Source organism: Terrapene carolina, unplaced genomic scaffold, assembly GCF_002925995.2.
Source record: "Terrapene carolina triunguis isolate 2854851 unplaced genomic scaffold, T_m_triunguis-2.0 Scaffold165, whole genome shotgun sequence".
NCBI classification, from domain to species: domain Eukaryota; kingdom Metazoa; phylum Chordata; order Testudines; family Emydidae; genus Terrapene; species Terrapene triunguis.
The window spans coordinates 1929929-1954288 of record NW_020664516.1 but is presented as its reverse complement, the minus strand read 5'-3'; the positions used below and the strand labels follow the sequence as shown (position 1 = coordinate 1954288).

At 56.6% G+C, this 24360-nt stretch overlaps 1 protein-coding gene across 1 annotated transcript in view; it reads left to right on the top strand.

Moving 5' to 3' along the window:
- LOC112124992 (protein VAC14 homolog) overlaps nucleotides 1-18752 on the top strand; it is a 174183-nt gene extending 155431 nt beyond the window's left edge. The window contains exons 17-19 of the mRNA XM_026653821.1: nucleotides 1141-1220; nucleotides 9886-10036; nucleotides 18485-18752. Coding sequence (XP_026509606.1) covers nucleotides 1141-1220; nucleotides 9886-10036; nucleotides 18485-18647 — 394 coding nt within the window. The 3' untranslated portion in view covers nucleotides 18648-18752. The remainder of the gene's footprint in view (nucleotides 1-1140; nucleotides 1221-9885; nucleotides 10037-18484) is intronic.
- The last annotated feature ends 5608 nt before the right edge of the window (nucleotides 18753-24360 follow it).

The window sequence follows — 24360 nt, the reverse complement described above, 5'->3', positions numbered from 1 at the left end:
TTCTCGGCTCGCCTTGGCCCCTGTTGCTAGTTCAGCTGAGTGTTTCTCACTTGGTTCCTTGGTTTATTTGGCCGGCTCATCCAGAGCCTCAAAAATGCTTCCTTGTTTAGAAAGCCCTGGGCAGAGGCAGCAGCTGAGGGCTCTGCTGGCGGGACCCAGACCAGTTTTCTGTGGTTCTCCGGTAGTTCCATTGACATCACTGTTTATGTTGAGCATAATGATTATTTCCATGTGCCAGCAAAACATGAAACTCCCGAAGTACGTTTCCCTAAGCACAGGCTTGATAGTGATCTAAGTGATCCCCTCTGCTGTGCACTAGAGTTCATCTTAGGGGATGGGAACGCTTTGGATTGGTGCCACGAGAGCCCTGTGCCGGCTGCAAGGGGAGGCTGTCACAATGCTAATGGTAACACTCGCTTTCCTTATGGAGAGCTCCTCGCAGTGATCTCTGTGGCCCACATTTGATAAACCCACTGCTGGCTTGAAGGGCAGCCTGACTTTCTCCAGGCTTGGAGAGACTCTTGGTTTAAAGAGTTGACTCCAGGTCCCCTTGAATTCTAGGCCACCTCCTTGCAGCCTCCTTCAACCTCCTACTTGGAGCCACTGCCTAATCATTCACCCTCCCCTCACTCTCATTTGTTGTGCGGCTTCCTGTAGGAGTCAGCTGTGTGCAGCTTGATGGTATGGGTGGATAGGTGGTGAACGGAGCAGTTACATTGAAGTAGGAGCTCGGAGGGGGGGGGTGTTAGAGCAGAAATCAAAATAAGCCAGAAACCAAAATCACACACACACTAATATTTTACTGCCCATATTTAGAAAAGACTCGGTCACGTTTCCAGATCAGCACTTGCGTGCACCCTGCCAGGTAATTCTATGCACACACTGGTTGCTGGGCAGTGATTTCCCATCTGCAGGTGTGATAGGTACAGCTGGAAACCTGACTCTGATGTGCAGGGCAACCCCAGCAGATACGCAGTAATTGGTCGCATGGAAGAGAGAAGCAGGGGGTAATCTGCACTGCATCTTATTCCTATTGCTACAGATAAGTATCTGCCTCTTTGCTGGCTACTTAAACTGTGGTCAGCGGTGACCAAGGCTGCTCCTCTTTTATGGTGGAATTTCCTTAACAGACATGTCCAGCGGGGACCTGGAGGTCACAGTGGATTTCCTGACTGAGGTAGACAAGCTGGTGCAGCTCATTGAGTGTCCAATTTTCACGTGTAAGGATCATATGGAGCCCTTCCATAATTTGCTTTCTAGTAGCGGAGCGTGTGTACATGTGTGGGGGAAGGAGCGCCCGGTGCATGTACTGTCTGCATGCTCAGGCTCCCTGGGCATGTCCCCTCCCTGCTCCTTCATCACAAGTGGCAGCGCTGCACAAATAAATAGAGCAGAAGTTATGAGACTTTTTGCTGTGAGCGGTGTGAGACCTCCAGTAGAACTGTCCATCAGAGACACGCTGGATCGCTGCAGCACGGAGGGAGGGCGCTCCGAATGTAGGTTAACAGTACTAAGAGCGTTGGCACTGAACAAAGAGATGGAAAGAACAGAGGGAACCCATTCCAAAATGAGCCTCTTAGATTCATGTGTGTGGCCTCTGCACGTAGTCTGTGTATATGTGATGCTGCTCAGAGCAGTGGCATGGGAAAGCTGATACCTGTCTCTGTGTGAAGATATATACATGGAGAGATGGGGAACATTATAGTGCGAAAACAACGAGTCCGGTGGCACCTTAAAGACTAACAGATTTATTTGGGCATAAGCTTTCCCGGGTAAAAAACTACCACTTCAGATACATTATAGTGCAGTGGCAGCTCTGCTGTTGTGTTTGTCTATTCTAAGTGCTCTAAAATCCACTTGCTGATGCAGGTAGTCTCAAAATTTGCTGTGCCTCATGGGAATGTGGGGTAAGGTTAATGGTCCAAATTTGGGGTCATCTAAGCATGGGGTTCCTGGGATACAGCCCCCCCTGAAAATATCATGTTACAAAAATCACCTGTTTTTTGTGTTTTGTGCACACCTGGGGCTCAGACTATGACTATCCCCAAACTTATCTCAGCCACACAGGATTGAGTTTGGCTAGTGTACGGCACCCACTGCTCCTAGCGGGAGGAGGGCAGATTTATACTGAAGCTATTCAGGGTTAAGTTAACGGACTCCAGGTTGGCATGTTAGTAGCTTGAGCCAAAGACAATGAAATGTTCATGCACAGCAAGTCTAGGGCTTGGTTAAGAGCCCAAGGATTTCCAGGTAGTATGTTGTCATGGGAAATGTGTGGCTCAAGAAGACGTGCTGTGGTCATTGACTGTCAGCTGGACCCATGTACTGTGGGTTTGAGCCCTACCTTTAGCAGCTTCCACAAAATGTAAGTTGTGTATGTTCCTTGCTGTCTGCCTGCGCCTTTGGGAAATTTTGCTCAGAGACCAAAATTTCTGGTTTAAGAGCGATATTTTAAGGGCTCTAAAATCCACATGCAGACTCTGATTGAGAAGTATTGTCGAGGAAATGAGCATTAATAGAATAAAGGAAAGATACAACTCTAGGAACTGATCAATGGGACTGAGTGTGATCAGAGGAAAGCAAATAGCTGGTGTTCTTCGAGATGTGTTGCTCATGTCCATTCCATGTTAGGTGTGTGTACTCGCCATGTGCACCGGTGCCGGGAGTTTTTCCCTCTGTGGTATCCGTAGTGGACCAGCTCTGGTGCCCTCTGGAGTGACACATATATGCCATGGAATAAGGAGCGCTGCCAGCTCCCCCCGACCCTCAGTTCATTCTTGCCGGAAACTCAGACACTGGGGAAGGAGGGCGGGTCCTGGAATGGACATGAGCAACACATCTAAAAGAACACCAGTTATGGAAAAAGGTAACTGTCTTTTCCAGTCAGATGGACTGGCTCAGCCAGCAGATTTCTTTTGTCCCTCCTGTCTAAGAGACCCAGCGAGCAGAAGGCCGCTGAGTTACCCCAACTGCTTTCTGCAGCTCTTGGACCAACCTGACACTGCTTAACTTCCGAGTTGTGTTGTGATCTCAGCACAAGGGGATGTGGCTGCAAGGCGCAACATGTAACAGCCTCACTGGACTGGGAAACCCCGGAAGTGATGGTAACAAAGGGATAAAGTTACTCGCTGCAGAAAACAGCTGTCACCGTGGATGCAGAGCGAGGGTTCAGCTTCCCAGAGCACCTATGCTGAAATTCAAGGCTGGACCAAGGCACAGTATTACACGTCCCTGCTTGGGGCCTCAGCTGCTGGAGTCATGTGGTTACACTGGAATCTCAGCTTTCATTTTAAAACCAAGGAAATTGATAGCCCTCGTGAGTGGGAAGAAAAGCTTGAAAATGTGACCTGAGTGTAACCAGTGCAGCAACGTCTGCCTGCGTCTGAGAGAGCCTGAAAGAATTGCTCAGAGAAGGATGAACTGTCCCATGCTTCTCAGTGGGGTGCCAACTCCAAGGCCCACTGCCCTGAGAGCAGGCCCACTAACCCCACCCCAGAAGAGGACTCCATATATAGCAGGAGAAGAGTGCAGCATGCCTGCCCTTGTCCCCCCTCATCAGATACACTTGGCTGCTGAGGTGGGGGGGGGGTGCTCGGTACTGCTGCTAATGGGAAGGGTGCCCCGCTGCTGCTCCAGTAGTCGGTAAGGAGACCCCACGTGGCTGCTGCTGAGTGAGGGGTGGGGCTGTAGCGGTGGCATGATGGGCTTTAGTCCAGCCCTGCTCTAGAGATGATGATGATGTCCCAGAGCATGTGCACATATGGTATCGCCAACCCCCAACATACACAGATCGGGAGTCAGGCCCCCAAAGATCATGAGATTGGCCTAAAATCATGACCTATAAAAGCAGGGAATTTGGGCTTGGTCCTTCCCCTTCTGGTCCGAGCTGGTCGGGTGCACACGAGGCTCATGGTCAAGCTTTTCTCTGCAACCATGAGGCTAGAAACTTTTCTTTTAATTGAAAACTGAGTTTTGCATAATCACGACTCCAGGAGCTGGAACTTGGAGCGGAACCTCAGATACCACCTGAGTTGGCAACACTGCAGTGCTGGAGCTGGGACCACGTTCCTGACACACCCAGCAGCAGCTGCTCAGGAAGGGTAAAGGGACCAGAGAGCCTGTGTGGCAAACTTCTGTGGGCGACAGTGAATCGGGTGATGGGCAAGGGGCCTGTGCCAAGCTGCAGCTACCGATGCCCTGTGGGGCACAGGAGTCAAACTGTGGGTGCCCTCTCCATGTCCTGGTGTTCGTGCCCCTGAAGTAGAGTGGCTGTGGGTTTGGAGGATCCCTGTCCCGATTCTGGGTGTTCGTGTCACATGATCCCAGTGCCATGTAGGAGACAGGCCCTTGACCATGTTAAATCTTGTGACACACTTCACACAGCAACTGCAGATGGCAACTTGACCGGGGCATGCTCCTCCATCCGGGGTGAGTGGGAGCCCCAGGCATGGGCCTTGCCTGCTTTGGGCGCCCTGGCTTGGAATGCTCACCCCAGCTGATTCATACCCGGCTGCTCTGCTCCGTCGCTCAAGCCGTGCAGCAGCATTAGCAGCCCTTTGATTTCAGCCGCCTGTGCCATTGGCCCAGTTCCACCTAGATCAGTGGGGCAGGTAAGCAGGATCTGCAGCGCGAGGAACATGTGACCTGTGACAGACACTTTCCTTAGGCACTCAGAGCCGAGAGGTGGGACTGCCTGATGCTAGCTACCCTTGCGTTGCAAGATAGGAGAGAAGGAAACCTGTCCCAAAGTGCCTCGCTTACCCCTGGCGTCTTGGGCTGCACCTTACAAGGGTTGGTAGCGCTCAAGCAGTGCGTGCAGATTCATTGCACTGAGCTGGGCTGCGGGCCCTCCCACCACCTCATCACGGCTGGCACCGGGCTGGGTGCCCTGTTCTGTGGGTAGTGATTGCTTCATGCTTCTTCTCCTGCCCACTTCTCTCCTTGAGCAGTGAATGGAGTTGAACTTTAAGCTCCATTTCACGTCACTAGTGTGACTAGTGGCTCGCGGTGCTGCCTGATGAGAGGGTGCAAATGTGGCGAAGTTGCTGGCTCTCCACAGCAACGTTTGGTGTTCTTGGGACATGGATGCTCTTTACCGGCTCCATTGAACAGCCCGGGTCGGGCGTCGGGGCTGAATACACCTCCCTTCAGGCCACACACACACCATTGCTCCACCCAAGCCATGGGCCCAGGACGTGAAATACAGATTTCTGTGCAGCTTCGCCTCCCCCATCCACGCTAAAACCCTAAAGTACCTAGCACTTCCTAATCTGTCCCAGTCTCGGGTCGCCTTCAAGATGATCTCCTGTCGGGGCCCCTGGGTCCATCTTCTCCTTTATCCCCTTCTCTCGCTGGCTTTGTTCCCAAATCTTGCTGCATCCCAGCCTGTTGCCATGGAAATTCCTGTAATGCTACAAGCCCAGGACTGCGGGGCTGGCATAGAGTGAGGAGGGGGAAGAGATGGTCTTGGCTGGTTAATTGAGATGGGAATGGGTTAAATTAAAGGTGGAAAGGACGTGCACTTCTGTAAGCCCTCCCCCTACAGTGAGGCTTGCTGAGCTCTGGGGGCACCAGGTGGCTGCCTGCCCCTAAGTTGGGGAACCAGCTAACATCAGGTGGGATATAGGGAAATGCCTGGCCCTGGGCTGGGAAGGGAGGGACTCTCCAGCCCTCCCTCCTGTGGGTCTCTCCAAGAGCTCCGAGGACCTGCACGTGAGCACGGCGGGGAGCTGGCAGGGCTGGGCAGGCAGACACGGAAATGTGAGTGCCATGGCTCTGCCCCCTGTCCGGAGGGAGGCTCGTTGGCAGAGTAGGTGGGTGGGGAGAGGCGATTGGCAGGGATCTCAAAGCACTTTACAAAGGTGGGTCCGTCTCGTCATCCTCATTTTATCGATGGGGAAACAGGCCCAGAAGGGTGATTTGGCCAGTTCACCAGGGGAGCCAGGACTACGACTAGCATAGATCTGCTGCAGGGAGTGATGTGCAAGCAATACAGCGGGCAGCAGGTCTCCGCCTCGCAGGCACACTGGGGAGTGAGGATTGCTCTTCAGATCCAACTCTCCTGCCTGGAGCTAGATCTGTAGGTCAGAGACAGGTTAGTGACCGGAAAACCAATCTGCATTGGCCACGGGTGGTGCTGGCAGGGCAGGGTCCGGCTCATGCCCAGGACCCCAGGTCTCAGTTGAACAATGACAAATGCAGAGCTGCGACCAGTCCGGCTCGCTTGTGTGTTAGTGTTGTTAAAATAGGTGCTACAATTCAAAGTGTGTTTTAGTGCGTATGGAATGATTGTAAATTGCTGCCTGCATTAATCTCATTCTAGCATCCGTCTCCCATATTGCGAGGGAATATGTGGGCGTTTGCATTGTAAGCCTCTGTGACTGTGTAGCTCACCAGACCGGGGAGAGCCACTAAGTAGTGTGACATGCTGGTCTCCAGTGGAAGGAGTTAGTTCCTGCCCAGCGACACCCGAGGGACTAGTGCGGAACCTTAAAGAGGGCAAAAGACTTTGTTGTTTACTTTCCCCAGCCCTGTGAAGATGGGAAGAATTTGCTTGCATGACTCATCAGTTGAGTTTGCAGCTCTGAGCAGAAAGGGGGAAGGGAATTAAAACCCCTAACAAGGAGGAAAGGTATCTTTATGCTGCTTGGACTCTGGGGGGCAAGGATTACCAGGCATAAGCAAAAGATCCCCAGTGCTTAGCCTGGGTCAGCCCTAAAGGACGGGTAGCACTTCCTTAGTATAGAAGCATCTGTTTCATTTTGAAATTTAAGATTGGAACTCATTGGTGTGTGTGTTAGCCTGCTTTACCCTTGTCAATAACTCTGGTTTCTATTTCCTAGTTAATACACCTTGAGGTAGTTTATTATCGTACTGGCTACGAGTGTTGTCTTTGTGTGGGATCTCAGGTGCAGTTAAGCTGGGGTACGTGGCGGGTCCTTTGGACATGGGAGTAACCTGAATATTGCTGTGATCCTGGCATAAGGGGCCATCTGTGACAAAGGCAGGACAGAGGGGGGCTCCCTGTGGCCCTGTTGAGACTGCTATAGTGCCCGAGGAGTATGCACGTGACAATTGGTTGGTGAAATAGAAGGCTAGAACTCCCCTCCAGCGTAGGGTGGGGCCGCTACCCAGGAGTCTGCCCAGAGGTTGGTACTCTGGCTCTCGAGCCATTGCAGCACAGCGGGGCACTCAGAATTGCTACTCACGTTCTCTTTATTGCTGGTTTCTTCTTCACTCTGCTGCTGCTCTGTCTGTGTCGTGTAGCTTGTGCTGTGCAGTAACTAGGAAGGGCTGTGCCGTGTTCACAGCTGGCGAGGCTTTGGGGTAGGCCTGGAGGTGTTTCTTTCATTCCTAAAGAGTCTCTGGTGATGGCACAGGCCACCTGGCCCGCTGCAGGATTTCTGCACTCCAACCGTTCCTTCTAATGCAGGTGGTGGCGGTTGTAATCTCTGCAGGGGTTGCTTGATTTCTGCATGTGTATGTCTGTTCCTCTTCAGCACCCACTCTGGGCGATTCACGGTGTCGTGTATCGGGGGTAACCGTGTTAGTCTGTATCTACAAAAACAACAAGGAGTCTGGTGGCACCTTAAAGACTAACAGATTTATTTGGGCATAAGCTTTCATGGGTAAAAACCTCACTTCTTCAGATGCATAGAGTGCAAGTGTCGTGCTATTCAGAACAGCACTACTGCAAAAGGCATTGTGCAATCCCATGTCTGTGCTGTCACTGCCTCCAGATCAAATCAGACCTGCTCGGTGTACGAGAAAGATGGCTTTTCCTAATTGCTGGAGCTGCAATCTTGCCTGGAATCTGAGAACCAAGCTAAGTGCTTAGAGCTTGTCTATACATACAGTTATTCTGGAGCAGCTATTGCACCTTTAAATTCACAGCATATCTTCATCCACATGAACTCTAAAGCATAGACAAGCCCTTAGTCTAGTGCCTCATCCATGGTTGCAAGCTTCCCTTCCTGTCACCTGTGCAACCGGAGGTGGGATTTGATCCTGTGGTTGGAATTAACTAAATTCTATTTTGACGCTCAACAAGGAATTGAATCCAGCTTCCTTCTCTTAGCTGTGTTGGCTCTGCAGGGCTAGAAGGTAGAAACCAGTGTGTTAACTCTGTTGTGAGATGACTAAACCATTCTAAACACGGAAGAATCCCATGCACTGCTACAGACTAGGGACCGACTGGCTAGGCAGCAGTTCTGCAGAAAAGGACCTGGGGATTACAGTGGACGAGAAGCTGGATATGAGTCAGCAGTGTGCCCGTGTTGCCAAGAAGGCTAACGGCATATTGGGCTGCATTAGTAGGAGCATTGCCAGCAGATCCAGGGAAGTGATTATTCCCCTCTATTCAGCACTGGTGAGGCCACACCTGGAGTACTGTGTCCAGTTTTGGGGGCCCCACTACAGAAGGGATGTGGACAAATTGGAGAGAGTCCAGCAGAGGGGAACAAAAATGATTAGGGGGCTGAGGCACATGGCTTATGAAGAGAGGCTGAGGGAACTGGTCTTATATAGTCTGCAGAAGAGAAAAGTGAGGGGGGATTTGATAGCAGCCTTCAACTACCTGAACGGGGGTTTCAAAGAGGATGGATCTAGACTGTTCTCAGTGGTACCAGATGACAGAACGAGGAGTAATGGTCTCAAGTTGCAGTGGAGGAGGTTTAGGTTGGATATTAGGAAACACTATTTCACTAGGAGGGCGGTGAAGCACTGGAATGGGTTACCTAGGGAGGTAGTGGAATCTCCATTCTTAGAGGTTTTTAAGGCCCGGCTTGACAAAGCCCTGGCTGGGATGATTTAGTTGGTGTTGGTCCTGCTTTGAGCAGGGGGTTGGACTAGATGACCTCCTGAGGTCTCTTCCAACCCTAGGTTTCAGAGTAGCAGCCGTGTTAGTCTGTATCCGCAAAAAGAACAGGAGTACTTGTGGCACCTTAGAGACTAACAAATGTATTTGAGCATAAGCTTTTGTGGGCTACAGCCCACTCCATCAGATGCAACCCTAATCGTCTATGATTCTGACTGAATACAGCAAGGAGTAGATCTGTGGAATAGAAAAGAGCTGCTTCGCATTGTAGAACTACATCTTAAACTGGATAATTTGTGAGCAACCTGTTTGCAAGGTGGTGAAGGGATGTGCAGCAGGGGGAGGCCTAGAAAGGAAATGGTAAAGGGAAACCATCCAATCAACTGACTCTGGTAGATTTTGCTTCCCAAAGCAAAAAGGAGAGGGGTCTGTGAGCTGCAGCCCCGGTTCGTTGGCGGGTCTCGTTCTGCAGGGGTTCCGTAGCAATCTCCTTCTGCCGTGGGGTGCTTTGTAAATGCAGTTTGTCTGAAAAGATGCAGCATTTTGCCCTGTTTTGAGCCTGCCTCTGTTGGTGTAGGAATCCAAATTCAGGCTGTGCCTGAGAAATGCCATCACATCCCTGCAGAGGAGCTGGGGACGGTGGCGGGCCTGCAGGTCAGGGGCAAAAGCAGTGGCCTAGAAGGGAGCGTGTCTTCCTGACTCAGACTGGGTGTGCTGCTGCTGGAAGCACAGATGCTTAGCGGAGGGGGAGGGGCACAAAGCTGCTGTGGCATTAGAGGTGCTGGAAGGGGACTCCTGGGTGTTGGAAGCAATGGTACATGAAAGCAGTCTGTGGGGTAGAGAATAACGGGACCTCGGGGGGTTGTGCTTGCCAGGCCCTCTGAAAGCAGATGGGTGCATGGCACCCAGGAGGTGCTTTCCTGGGCCAACTGGGAGAAGTTTGGGGTGGGTTTGTAAAGAACGACCCAGATCTCTCTCTGCACCCACGCAGAGGGCTTGGTGGGGGGTCTGGCTGCCGGATGGAAGGATTGTTTTCACCTCCATTGATTGCCTGTCTGTTCTGGCCACAGATCTGCGCCTGCAGCTGCTGGACGTGAAGAATAACCCCTACCTGATCAAGGCTCTCTACGGGCTGCTGATGCTTCTGCCTCAGAGCAGTGCCTTCCAGCTCCTCTCCCACCGGCTGCAGTGCGTCCCCAACCCCGAGCTCCTGCAGACCACGTGAGTGACACCAGCTGGGGGAGTAACTCCTTCCCCTTTCGCTATGGCCCCGACAGTGTCACAGGGAGGCTGGGACTCCAGCCCTCTGCAGAGACTGCCCTGATCTAGAGGCCCTGGAAGCGCATGCCGTCCTCTTGCATTCCTGCCAGCAGTGTCTGTGGTATCCTCAGGGCACAGCCCACGTTGGTCCTAAACCTAGAGCTCCCGATACGATATGCGCCTGGCTCGGCAACATCCCTTATGAAGGTCCAATCCTGCAGGTGCTGAGCTGCCTCCACTCCTTCAGTGATGCAGCGTGGGCTGGGGCCCTCGCAGCCCGGTGTGGGGAGGTCGAAGGGCAATCCTGTTGAGGAAGAATAGTGCTCAGTTGTGGGGCGGTGACCAGTGCGCAGGACACGGCTAATTGTATTTAGCTTGGCAGCCCTTATCCTTAATACAAAGCCGTGACCTGTACGGACCGAAGGGCCTGAGACTTGGCTGCTTGCATCAAGATGGAGCAATGCATGCTGGGACCTCATGGGCTGCAGTGGGTAGTTGGAGACAGACACGGGCAGGGGCATGTGTTTAGAGCAGAGCGGGGGCTGCGACTCTCCCCCTCCGGTAACATCGCTGAGATGCCTTCTGCAGCAGTCGAGGGCGGCAGAGCAGCCTGCGGGCACCACGTACGTGTGGAGCTCTGGAGCGTTACGGCGTATGAGCCGTTTGGCAGGCCAGACCTGACCCCTTCTCTGCGAGCAGCAGCAGGGCCTTGCTCTGAGGCACCTGCCCGCAGTGCTGGGTGTCAGGCCTGAGGCTTCCTGCTGCACGCTGCCGCCTGCCAGTGCTCTGGGCGCGCTCCTGCCCTGCACTGTGCAGCGCTCGCTCGGCTTTTGTCTATATTTGGTAACCCTTGGAGGGCTGTGCCTCATCCACAGGCATTTGGCATCCGGGATGGAAAATTTCACTTGCAGGGTCGCCATGGAAACAAGCAGAGCCCTGGAGCAGATTTACACTGAATGGAGACCGGCGCAGCTCCCCTCAGCTGCCCCAGCTTGCTAGGAACAGCCCCGGGGAGCCTACCCAGCACCGGGCGTCGTGGGGAGCCAGCGCGTCTCACACTCAGCCTCCTACCCTGGGAGCTGCTTCAGCCCTTTTCCCCCTAGCCGGCCACTGCAGCGCACACACCAGTGCTAGCAGCCCTGCTGGGCCCGAGCCATTGATCGCCTTTGCCTGCTCTGCCGTCTCGCCAACAGTCGCCTGCCTGGGATGTATCTGCTGCTCTTGGCCCCTACGCTGCTGGGCAGCAGCACAGCCCCTCAGTGCACCTGATTCTGGTTACGCCAGAGCTCAGGCTACATGATCATAATGGCCCCTTCTGGCGTCAACTCTACGGAGTGGCTGGGACACTGCTTAGGGGGCAGGGACCTAGACATCAGCTGTGCAGACTGGGCCAGGAACCTCAGCAGTGCCCAGCCCGGCATGCCCATCTACTGTATACCGAGCCAGCTCTGCATGCTGCTGCAGGCAGGGAGCTCTCCAGCCGGAGTGTGGACCCCTCCAGCTGGGCACACAGCGCAGCAAGGGGGGGCTGACCCAGGGACCTAGTGGCTGGGGCCCTCTGGCTTGGAGCCAGAGATCAGGGCTTGCCTTGCTGCTTCGCTCTTCAGGCTGGCCCAGGGCGGCCAGGTTCTGATCCTTGCTGGACATCTGTCCACCATGGTATGAAATCTCTGGAGCAGAATGCAGTTAGGGCTGAGGGTGGCCGGTCAGGCAAGGCCTCCTGGGAGAGGGAAGCTGTGGCGTGCCAGGGTCTCCAGCCTGTGCTGTTAATTCTTCGCTATCATAAAACCAGTGCCAGGCATAAAATGTCCCAGTGTATGTGGCTCTCCTCTTCTCTTGGCACTGATGAGGCGTCTCTTGGCTGTGGTGGGGAGGGCTCCTGGGAACATCTTCGCCCTGGTCCAGGTGAGCCCACCCCATCTCCGTTCGGCTGGGCTGCCCCACTTGGCGGGGAAGTAGCTCTTTCGAAGTCCAGGCTAATGAGCTGGGAGGGCTGCTCCTCAGCGGTGGCACATCCCTTCTGGAGACATTAAAGACTTATCCCTCCTCTGCAAAGCCATGGGGACAACGTTCCAAGATGGGCCGAAAGCAGATCCTTGCCTTTTAACTAGTCCCTTGTTATCCAGAGCCTCTCGCTCCCCAGCCTGTGTGCTCAGGAGCATTGGCCTCTGTTCTCAGCCAGGGTATTTTTTTGAGTGTGAGCAGTTATATTTGTGTGTATGTTCGGGGGGGAGGGTTTTCCTCCTTTCGCCCCCGACTACGGGCTTTTGGAGCAATCAGAGCTGTCAGACAGACTGAGCATCTGATTAACTGTGACCTACATTCCATTAAACATCGAAGCCCGCTCTCCTAACAGAGCAAGCTGCCCCTCCTTGGGAGAGCCAGCTGGGGCAGGGGGAAGCCGTGGGGGAAAGGGGTCAACCCACTGCCTGGACAGAGATGCCTGGCGGGTTTTCCATCTCCATCAAGGTGTCCCATCTCCTTTGTCTGCACTCCTTGTATGGACTAGCTCTCTTCTTAAACGTCTCTCTGCAGAGAAGACTGTTGCATTTATCCCTGGATGTGAATTTCCCTGGGTTCCCCAGTCTGACCATCACTGAGCCTTGGGTTAATCTCTTAATCCAAGAGTGGGGGTCGGCACAGGAGAGTTGCACGTCCGTTCTAGTCTGTTACAGTTCTGCATCCATTGCGCTAGACACAAAGTGAGAGGCCATCCCTGCCCCCACAGCTTTACAGTCTGAATAGACAAGACGAGGGGGGGGACCTGAGGCACTGAGGTGTGCCTCTCTCTAGGTCACCCAGCAGGCCAGTGGCACATCTGGAATTAGAGCCCAGGATGGCCAATCCAGTGTCCTACCTATTAGCCCACGGTGCCTCTTGTGGTTCCTGAGGTTTCAACTACCATGCGGCAGTCGTCTTCAGAGAAACCCCCAACTCCAGAGAGAGACGCCAGAACCTTGCCTAACGCAGACTGTTGGCAGCATTTAAAACAGCCGCAGCCTGGTGGCTTAGCATGCTGGCCATCCTGCTGTGGGGGGCCGGGTTCGCGAGTGCCACAGTCCGTGTGAAAGGGAGCTGGGTGCTGTCACTCCCTGTAGGCTTTACGTCTCCAAACTGCAGCACAACTGGCCATCCCGAACAAATGTACCATGGCCTCCAGCGCGTCCTTCCTCCCGTGGAGGGTCTCGCTGCTGGGGGGGATTCTGTGCCCCATTCCTCATCTCGGCCTGTCTGCTGAGGGGCCAGCGGTGACGGAAGCGGCCACCTGTCCCCTATGAACAAGACTAAGGCCATCGATCCTTCTTACATGAGCCTCCAAGGAGCTGGTAATGCACTCTGGTCACTAGCAACCAGAGGCCAAACCTCGTGGCAAAAGGCTCGTTGCAGGTGCCCTTGGCCATCCCTTCGCAGGCCTGGAGCAGCAGTGGTGGTGCTGCAGGGGTGCGGCGTTCCCGTTGGCATCTGCCTGCAGGACTCGGTGCCTGCCCAGATGACACTTGTCTCAGGCTAGTGCTCTTTGCACTTTGGCTTCACGGACGCTTGCCCACAAGTAAATGCCAACAGCAGCCCAGCGCAGTGTACTGGAGGTGACCAGCTCTCAGTCGGCATTGTGGGGCTGCACTCTGCTGGGCGCTCTGCCTGTGACCCTAGCAGTGCTCCTCCGGCCTCTCTTTGCCTTGTGCTCTTCCCCTCAGCCTCTGAGCAGTGCAGGTGGAAAGCCAGGGGCAAGGAACTCCCTCAGCCTCAAAGCATTTGTCTTACGGTCCTGCCCCATGGCAGTAACCCAAAGTGGGCACTATACTGGGCCAGTGGGACTGGGCTTGTGGGGATGCTGTACCTACCAAGGGAGTAGCAGGGGTCTGCCCCACACTTCCCTAGTGAGTTCAGTGGAGCAAAAGGCTTGGCAGAACCTCATCCCCTGAGTTCGGTGGAGTAGTGGGGGGTTGGGGGATCAGGAAGTGTTACTTCTCAGTGCGTGGCCTGCTCTGTTACGTCTCGTCCACACTGGACTGGGAGCAGAGCTAGCCAAGCCAGGTAGATCTATGGCTTTAGAGAAAATAAATAGTATGTTGTGGTCATGATAGGGACCCAGGTAATCACATGGTGTCAGCCCATGAGCACTGCCTGCTCTGACACCACAAGCACCATGAGCCGGATCTTGGCCGCATGTTTCCCCCCACTGTCCCGGCCCAGTGAAGACAGGACCTTGGGCAGACACGCTCGCCTTCAGCTGCCCAGCATGGCTTCCTTGGAACAAGGCGGCCAGGAGGGAGAATCAGCAGGGGCCCTAGGGACCCTGTGAGATGAGAGCCATGGCAGGAGTTTCCCCAAGCACTGCATGGCACTTCCAGGCATAACATGGCCTAGGCCAGTCGCTTGGCTCAGCATGCCTGGCTCTGAAGGGAGCATTAGCCACTTGCTAAGCAGAGTAGCAGTGTCTGTTCCCGCCCCCTCCCGGGGGCCCCCAATCAGTGCTGACCTCCCAGCAAACTGGCACCTTGCTCCTTGCCAGGGCTGCTCCTTGCCACCCCCTCGCCCAGCGGTTCTGTCTTCCCAGCCACTGAGCGGAGATACCCACTGGCTGGAAACAGGAACTCAGGCAGCATCTGATTCAGCAGGAGAAACTGGGCCATTCAGCGCTGTCTGGCTAAGCATTTCGGAGATATTCTCTGCTGCTCTGCAGCATGTAGTGGGTGTCTGAAGGGTTAAGCCTTCAGTGGGGGGTTGTTTTTTCTTCCCCTTCTAAGCTCCTCAAAGCTCAACAAACAGGCCCTGTCTGTTTCTGCCCCTCCTCCGTTAATCACCTTGTGTGTGTAGGTAGGGGTTGTTGATTTCCCAAATGTCAAGCTCTGTGGATTGGCCTCCCTCCCCCAAATATCCAGGCCAGGGGAAACCTCTCCTCCCGCCAGTGTCTCAGCGCTGCCGAGGGTGGGGAGCACTACCTCAGACACACAGCCGGGTCTCAGGTTTGCTCCTAATTCCAATTAATCTCGAGGAGACAAACGCTCTTTATGATCTGGCCAAGTCCAGCTTCCTAAGCAGAGCAGGCAGAGGCGCAGAGCCAGCCAGCAGAGCCGGGAGGCGGGATTCCCGTACTGCTGTGGGAAAGGATTGAACACTGGCGTTTTAGTGCCTTGCGCTTTCCCCTCCTGGAATAGCAGGACTGGTGCACAGCATGAGGAGCCTTGGCGGAGCTGGGTGGGAGGAGACACGGGCTGGAATAGCCGCGTGCATTATCCTCCTCTTCTGTGCTCTTGCGCTTGGATTGCAGGTTCTTCAGGGCAGCACCCAGCACAGTGGGGCCTTCCCAGAGCATAAGTATGGAGGGGCTTTGGCAGAGCCGGGGGGCTGGGGGACTAGGAGTGGAATAGCAGGGGGTGCCTGTCTGGATGGAGAGGCATCAGAAGAGCTCGGGGGGGGCTAAGTGGCATAGCATGGGCCAGGTCTGGATTTAGGGTATTGGCAGAGCTGTTGAGGGGCTCTCGGGCTGGAATTACTCAGGGGGCTGCAGGTCTGGATTGAGAAGCATCGGTAGAATCGTAGGACTGGAAGGGACCTCGAGAGGTCATCTAGTCCAGTCCCCTGCACTCCTGGCAGGACTGAGCATTATCTAGACCATCCCTGACAGGTGTTTGTCCAACCTGCTCTTAAAAATCTCCAATGATGGAGATTCCACAACCTCCCTGGGCAATTTATTCCAGTGCTTAGCCACTGACAGTTAAGAAGTTTTTCCTAATGTCCAACCTAAACCTCCCTTGCTGCAATTTAAATCCATTGCTGCTTGTCCTATCTCAGAGATTAAGAAGAACAATTCTTCTCCCTCCTCCTTGTAACAACCTTTCATGTACTTGAAAACTGTTATCATGTCCCCTCTCAGTCTTCTCTTCTCCCGACTAAACAAACCCAGTTTTTTCAATCTTCCCTCATAGCTGGTTTCTAGACCTTTAATCATTTTTGTTGCTCGTCTCTGGACTTTCTCCAGTTTGTCCACATCTTTCCAGACATGGGGCCCCAGAACTGGACACAATACTCCAGCTGAGGCCTAATCAGCGCGGCGTAGAGCGGAAGAATTACTTCTCGTGTCTTGCACTGAGGCAGGTCCCTCAGCGCCTGTTTGTGCTGTTAGGTGCGTCCCTTTCCCAAGCACCACACTTGCCACCCCGAAAATCAGTTAGTTAAGCCCGAGGGAGCTCCCTCTGCCAGCCTTGACGCATGACGCCATGGCGCCAGTGGGCGATCCCTCGCCCTCCTCGTGCCCGCAGTACAGACAGCCCTGGAGCCGGCACTCGGGGCTGGTCTCCCTGCAGCGTTGCCCTGGTTTCACTTCAGGTGTGAGTCTAAACAGACTTTAGGACTGGTCTACACTATAAACGTACATCGGTATAACTGTCGCTCAGAGTGTGAAAAAGCCACCAGTTACCTAGTCTAACCCGCAGTGTAGACAGTGCTGGGCTGGCAGGAGAGCTTCCCCACTGCCATCGCTACGGAGGCGGGAGAAGCTCTCCTGCTGGTGTGGTAGCTTCTTCCCTGGAGCGCGACGCGGGCAGCATTGTAAGTGGAGACCTGCCCGGAGTCAAACCAGTCCAACCCCGTGGGTGGGGGGCGGCTTTTATCTCCATGCAGCATAAGTTGCTTAGAACTGGGTTGAAACTAAACCCCAATGAACCAGAACAAGCCTGTGCCCAGGGCCTTTTGCACTGGTTCCACTAACCCAGGGCAATTTGGGTGTAGCCAGACCCTCAGAATTGCAAAGCGGATGCCGCTAAGTTGGCAGTAATTGAGTGGAGCCCACGCAGCTTGTTGGCAGTTGAAATGCACAGGGCTTGGTCTCCCACGGGCATGTACCTGAGAACGGGGGGGTCTCCCACCCAGGATCATCCTGCTGCAGTCGCTGCTTTGCCACCCTCGGAGCAAGCCAGCTTGGCCTGTGGTTAGAGCTGCTGGCTGACAGTCCAGGCTCTATTTCCAGTGCCGCCGCTGCCCCTGCGTGACCCTGGCGAGCCGCTGAACCGCCCAGACGGCCTGTTTTTAGCAGCACGCCACGTGGCTTTTGTGGGCGCTGGCGGCAGGAGTCCAAGTGCTTTGACCCTCTTTGTCCGGAGCCCCCTTGAGCCATCCCGCACTAGCCTGGACCTGTGCCCCTTCGGTCAGCCCAAGGGGGAGCTCCCGTGCTCCCGCCTGGCACTAGGCCAGGCTCTCTCCCCTGCCAGGGGAGGGTGGAGGGCAGCTGAGATCAGCCCATGGCTGCTCAGACTGCTTCCCCCTCCAGCAGCTCATTCTCTCCTGCCCAGGGACAGGCCCAGGGTCCCTCAGCACGCCCGGCCCTGGGCAGACTGCCCCACCGTGTGCTCTTCCCGCGGGACAGTCCCACCTCTCCTGCCCCAGCCTGCCCGGATCCCCCTTCCCAGGCAGCGGTTCTGGCTCTGAGCCACGGGTGCCCACATGTACGTTTGTCGTCTCCTTGCAGCCTCACCCGACCCAGCCCCGTGGGGAGTTGGGAGGGGCTGGGGCTGAGCGTCCCCCAGGAACCCCGACACGACCGGCCCCATTGTTGTGATGTCAGCTGGAGCTGGGCTGGAACAGGCACTGGGCGTGGGGGATAACATCGGGCTGGGCCGTTTTCCCCCCACCCTCGGGGCTTCTGGGAACAGACGGGAGCACGAGGTGGGACAAGAGCCTGTCCCATTGTGCTGATCGGCAGGGTGGGGCGCGTGGGCGAGGGCAGCCTGCTCTGTGGGGGACGGGGACATGTGGCAGCAGTGACTCCCGACGCAGAGGGGGGCTGGTGCATGCACTATCCGAGGCAGGGTTTGGCCGGCCCTGCTGGAGGTGCAGTCGGACAGGAGCGAAGAGCCAGATGGGCATGGGGGGCAGTCCAGCAGGGTTGTAGGGCAGTGGCCTTGGTGGGTGTGTGGGGCTGGCTTTGAAAGGACACGAGGCCACGGCCCGGCTGGGTGCTCTGGTCCTTGGTCCCATTGGGTCAGTAACTTCCCCGGCGCTGCGGGCTTCCTCTGCACTGGCTGCAGCACCGTAACCTGGCGTGCCCTTCCCGCTCAGGCAGGCTGGCGTCCCGGGCGCTGTCTGCTCAGCCGGGGGAGATGCCTTGCAGCTGGGGCCCTGGACTGTCTCTGCAGAACCCTGGGATTAGAAAAGCAGCCTGGTGCCCCCAGCTTGCTAGGCCCCCCCGGCCTGGGAGGGAGCGTCACACGCCGTGAATGGCACCTGAGGAACCGCACACGCAGGGCAGCAGCTCTGTCTAACGCTGCTGGTGTGGGGGTGACTCTTGAGAGAGCACAAGCGTCTGGCCCGTGGGGCAGGGAGCTCCGGTATGTGGTGTCTGCGTGGGGGTGGTAACAGACTGGGTGCTTGGCACACGCCCTCTCATCTCTCTCTGCTTCCTCTCCCCAGAGACAGCACTAAGACCACCCTGGGCTTCAAGAAAGCGACCGCCACCAACATCGACTACCTGGAGCTGCTGCAGCACTTTGAGCGAGTCCAGAACAAGCACCTGGAAGTGAGACACCAGCGGGCTGGCCGGGGAGAGCCCCCAGACCGAAGGGTCGTCCTCTGAGCACCAGCTGCTGCTGGCGTGCATGGAGACAGTGACCTGGGGAGGGGAGTCGGAGGGACTTGGCTGCTGCTGTGGGTTCCAGGGTGTGTGATCCAGCAGGGGGCTTGTTCCAGGGGAGAGGCGGCGGAGGTGGTCACAGCCCTCAGCTGGGGAAGGATCTCCAGAGACCATGCCGGAGCCCAACACCCCAGCCGCACAAAATTCCAGAGCATCACAAGCAAGCATGTGAGGAAGCGGCAGGAGGGGACTAGACGGACCAATGAAGCCACACGCCCGCCCCCCTCCACCCCCACCCCTGGACTCTGCCTTACAAATCCTTCCCTGGCAACAGTCAGCTGATGGCACAGCTGGGCCAGTAAGGCCAGAGGGAAGATGTGTAAAAGCATTTTCTGCTACCTCCAGCCTCAAACAAGCGTGTGTCTGTGGGCGTGTGACTGGACTGGCCTTGCCTCCCCCTCCCCCATCACTCCCCCAAGGCAGGCAGTCATGTGCTGCAGTCCCGAAAGGAAAGCCAGCCCCTTGGATCTCAGACGTGCACTGCCCTGACCTCCCCGTGGCAACAGCACCATCTAATCCTCCAGTGCTCTTGGCCCTGTGGACTTGCATTCCTGTGCGTGCATCACCCAGCCCCCTCGGACCCACCTCCCCATTGTACGTATGGCAGTGCAGCCTTCAGTTATGGCCCCCCTGAAAGCATCATGTATGTGTATATAGAGGAATGGTTCAGTCCGAGTCAGATTTCTGGCCTGAAAATAGATTTGTACCAATGTAAAAGCTCCCCACGTTGAAATAAAAGAATTATGGCAAAGTCCCTGCCTGGCGTCTGCTGCTCCTTGGGGAAGGCCCCCGGGATGGCCATCGCCTGGGCTGAGGCTGCCCTCCGCACCCACCGAGCCCTTTGGGGGCCCTCTCCCCTGGCTGGGTCAGCGTCTCCCAAACTTCCTGCGTGGGTTGGAGATTTGGCCCATGTCTGCCATTTGTTCCCAGGGAGAAGGGGGTCACTGAGTGCCCCTTGTGCATGGCGGGGTCTGGCCTGCCGATGCTGGAATCCTACAGGGTAACTGCAGCTCCAGTAGACGTGCTCAGGTCCCAGGGCAGGCCTGGATTCATTACCATGGCACTAGCCCCTGCTCTGGGGCCAGCGCCAGCCCGATTAAGGCCACGTCTGCACTCTTGGCACTGCAGTGGCACCGCTCGGCACCTTCGCTGTGCTGCTGGAGCACCTGCCGTGTAGCACCAGCCGTGTAGCTGCCGGCTACAGGCCAGAAGGGGGGTTTCCATCGCTCCAGGAACTCCACCTCCCCAAGCGCCAGTAGCTGGGTCAGTGGAAGCTGCTTCTACAGGGCGGGTGAGGCTGGCAAAGTTACGGTGCCCAGGGGTTTTCTAGCTGTGTTCAGTGTCACAGGCCGAAGGAGCTGCAGTCACCCCGGGATTGCAGGACAGACGTACCCTGAGCGGTGGGCCGCTGCAAACGGCCCTGCTGCAGTTGCTCGGAGGAAGCTGCGAAGTGTGAGCAGACCGTTGCAGGGTTGGGTGTGTTTATTCCTCAGGCAGGCCAAGAGCCCAGGGGTCTGTCTGCTGCAGGCGTGGCCAGTGTCTGAGGGAGGGGAAGGAGCCCCTGGGCGCAGGCTATTCCGTTCCAGGGAAGTGTCTTTCCAGCCCCTCTCTGCCAGTGCTTGACCTGTGCTGTGAAGCAGGAGAACATAGAGCCAGATGGTCTCACTATCCATAGAAACGTTTAATCCTCGTACTGCCCATTTCCTTCCCCACCTGCTCGCTCCCCTCTCGGGCGCTTGGGTAGGTCACAAGTGCAGCAGAAATGCCGCTTTCCCCTGGCAGCCTGCTGCTCTGCTGGGCTTAACTTCCTGCCAGTTGCTGGATGAGTGGCATTCCCTCACCCCTTCCCAGCTCCTCAACCCAGGATCCAGCCTGTGGTCTGATCTCCCGAATTCCAGCCCTCCTCTGTGTGACACAAGCTGGCAAGGAGCAGCAGGGCCCCTGGCGGTTGTGCCGTGGGTTCCCCCTTGCTACGCCCTCCTGCACTGGAGAGGATTCTGGGCAGCCCCAATCAGAAGACGGAACAGGCTGCAGACAATGTTCTGGGTTGCCCGTATCCATTTGTAGTGGGGCCTGTCAGTGCCTCCCATCACAGTATGACCTTGAGCTCTGCAGAAGGAGTTAACTACAGATTGCCCTTCCCAGAGCAGTGCCGAGAGCTGATGCACAGAGATGGAACAAGGCCAGGTGTGGTTAGGGGGACTCTGTTAAGGTGGCGGCTCCTCTAGAAATGACCCTCCTCTGGATGACTTGTTGTAGGTGGGAGGCTTAGGAATATCTTCTCCCTCCGCTTTTATGGCTGCTGCTTTGTTTAGAGTGGGGCTGGCTCATCTTGATAGCCCTGTGCTGAGGATTGGCTTGCATTAAATAAATCCATTCCTCTCAGTCCTGAGGAAAGATCTTCAAAACCCTGTCCTGGTGGGCAAGTGTCAAGAGTCTCCCCTCCAGGAGGTGGGGTAACTTCAGAGCACTAGTATTTGCTGACTGGGGAAGGGCAGAGAGCCAAATCCAGCCAGTGCCAAGCTCCTTTAACCCCCACTGCAACCAGTGGGAGCCGAACTCACTCAGCACCGTGCAGAGTCAGGCCAACCGCCCGCTCCAGAGCCCACTGAAGTGAGTGGGAAAGATCCTGTGGCCTTCAGATCAGACTGTAAGCTTCAAAGGGCTCTGCAGATGCCCAGAGCCCCGGGGTCGGCGCGGGCGGCTGGAGAGCCGCGGCCGGGCCCCGGGGTCGGCGCGGGCGGCTGGAGAGCCGCGGCCGGGCCCGTAGTCTGAGCTGTAGTCACACAGCCGGTGTCTGTGCCGTCCCGGGAGCAGGCAGTGGAATGCTGACCCATGCTCGACACAGACTCATTGGCCGTTTGGGGGATGGGAAGTCACCTCTGAGGACGTTTGTTTGGGTTTCTCTCGTTTTTCCACCTCTCTCTAGGCCTTGCCCTGGCCCTTGTTGCCCCAGCGTCTGAGCCGGCCCCGTGCTGCTGGCCCTACCCAGGGCGGTGGCGTCGTCCCTGTGCCATTGCTGGGGCAGGGGCCGACCTTCGATGGCCCCGGTGGGCGAGGCTCCCCTTCACAACTCATCCTAAGGGACTCGCCCATGGCCACACAGGGCGTCGGGGGCAGAGCCGGGAATTGACCCCGAGCTCCCGTGTGCCGTTAGTGCCTGACCCATCAGCGCAGCCCTTCCCCATCAGCCGCTACTGAACCTGCCTCCCCGTGCGGCGGGTGCCCAAAGCCGGCTCTGCCAGTGCCAAGGGAAAGCAGAGGGAGTGAATCTGAGTGTCCCTTTAACTGCTTATACATGGAGTCTGGAGGTCAGGGAGTGCCCCATGCAGCCACCTCCTCCAGCCAGTCTGTACAATATCCCCCCACCCTCGGAGGAGCCTGGCTCTCCTATGGGGAGAGGGTCCGGATCTGTCCACCAGTAGGAGAGCGGGGATCAATTTTGCACACCAGCCCTTAGAACCACCTGTTCCCGCACCCTGTAGAAAGCTCATTGAGCCCCCACTCCCGAGTGGGACAGGCTCTCAACCTGCCTGCAAAACCCAGGTGGGCATCAGCCAAGCTCAGAGCCAGACCCGAGCTGCCCATCCCTGGAAGGGGTCAAACCCGACACGGGAACAACCCAGAGCTTTGCACAGGCTCACAGGGCCAGGTCCCAGCTCCAGGGTCCTTAGCACCGAGCAGCAGCGGACCCCAGCTCCCCCCCGCCCCCCAAGCTCCCGGTATGTCCCGCTCCAGCTCTGACCATGGCCACTGGGACCAACCGCTGCATAAAGCCCAATCCAAAGGCAGGGCTGAGACTACAGTGGCGGAGCTGGGCGGGCAGGGGGCCGTCACGCTGTGTGTCACATTGATGAGACAGGGCCAGGCCCCTGCCACAGGCTGTAACGAAGGGCTGCCCACTGGTGGGTGGTACCTGGGGCAGAGCATCCCAGCGTCCATGGTGCAGTCGTGTCCCTTCGTGGTGGGGACAGCAGATGTCAGGCCTGGTTTGCCATCTGCAGTTTTGATGAGTGTGATTGTGTGACAGGCCCGGCTGGGGGAGGAGGGACAGGGGCCTAGGCTGGCTGAGTCCCATCCCGCCCTGCCCCGTTTCCAGTAGGTCTGTAACCCAGGGAGTGTGTCTGAGCAACGCCGCAGGTACGCTATGTGCCGTTCGGTCTGCCCGAGCCCCTCAGCCTGTCGGCGGAGCAGTGAGGAGGGCCGGGGCTTATGGAGCGGGAGCCTGTCCTAGGGCACGGAGCCAGGTTCCTGTGTATTCTGATGGAGTGTTTGGGGGCATTGCTGTGGCCACCTGTCCTGGGCTTTAGACCGCTTGAGATCTGCATTTCAAGTGGCTTCCTAAAAGCCTTTGGCTAGAGCAGCAGCTGGTCCCTTGTGTCACAGTTCAGGGCAGCTGCCCCCATATTGCCCCACTCTAGGCTCCCGGCTCCCAGCCATCACCTCCTGTGGGCAGAGACCTGTTCTTTCCCCTCCTGAGCAGGGTGTTGGCAGCTCCCTGTTCACACCGTTACCCCAGCAGGCCGGGCTGCCTGAGCAGGCCAAGGGTTGCGTGGTGCTTTCTCCTCGGAGGCTGTAAACAGCGTAATTGCCTGTGCGTGGAAGGTACTATGCGGCTCTCAGCACATACTTCGTCTTCGAGTGGCTGCTCACATCCATTCCAGTAGGTGCGCGCCGCGTGCACGCTCGTCGGAAAGTTTCCCCCCAGCAGCACCCGTTGGGTCGGCCGTGGAGCCCCCTGGAGTGGCGCCTCCATAGCGCTCTATGGATGCCCCTGCCGACCTGGCGCCGCCTCGGTTCCTTCTTACCGCCCGTGACGGTCGTTGGAACTGTGGCGACTTGCTCAGCAAGCTCCCCACGTTTCCCGAGCTGCTCTTTCCGACTGTTTCTATCCCCTAGTTGATTAGTTCATAGCTAGTTCTTAGTTGTTGTAGTGCTAGTTAGTAGTTAGCTGTTGGGCTGGGGGGTTTACCCTCCCCCCGACCGCATTCTCCTTGGGACTTACATGCCCATGTCCCAGGAGTTCAAGTCCTGCAGCAAGCCCAGGCCAACGGGCGACCCCCACGACGCTTGTTTAAAGTATTTGGGGGAAGCTCATCAGTCAGAAAAGTGCAGGATTTGTAAGGGCTTTCGCCCCCGAGCCAAGAAGGAGTGGGACTTTAGACTGAAGCAGCTCCTTATGGAGGCGGCACTTAGACCACAACCCGCATCGGCGTGGCAGGACCCGGCGCCGAGTTCTGCAGTGTGCAGTGCCCCGGCGGCAGTGGTGGAGATGGCATCACGGAAGGACTCTGGTCGAGACCCGCGGCACTGCTGCTCCCCGGCACCGAAGCCGGCGGGAACGACCCAGCACCGATCCCATTCGCCAGCGCAGAAGCAGCACCAGAAGCAGGGGAGGAATGGTTCCCCCACTTCGGGACCCACCCCCTCGGAGCCGGCCAATGGGGCGCATCGCAGGGAGGAGCCCCCAGTGCCGAAAACTTTGGAGCCTGCACCGTCAACTTCGGCCCTGTGAGGGAGATCGTCGAGTCCGGCGCAGTTGGACTCCCCATGTCAGGTGGTGGAGGAGGGAGAACTGCCTTCCACCCCAGACACCTTCGAGGCTGCGCGAGAACTCCTTGCACTTACGGCACCGAGGTCCCCGACCCTCCATGCT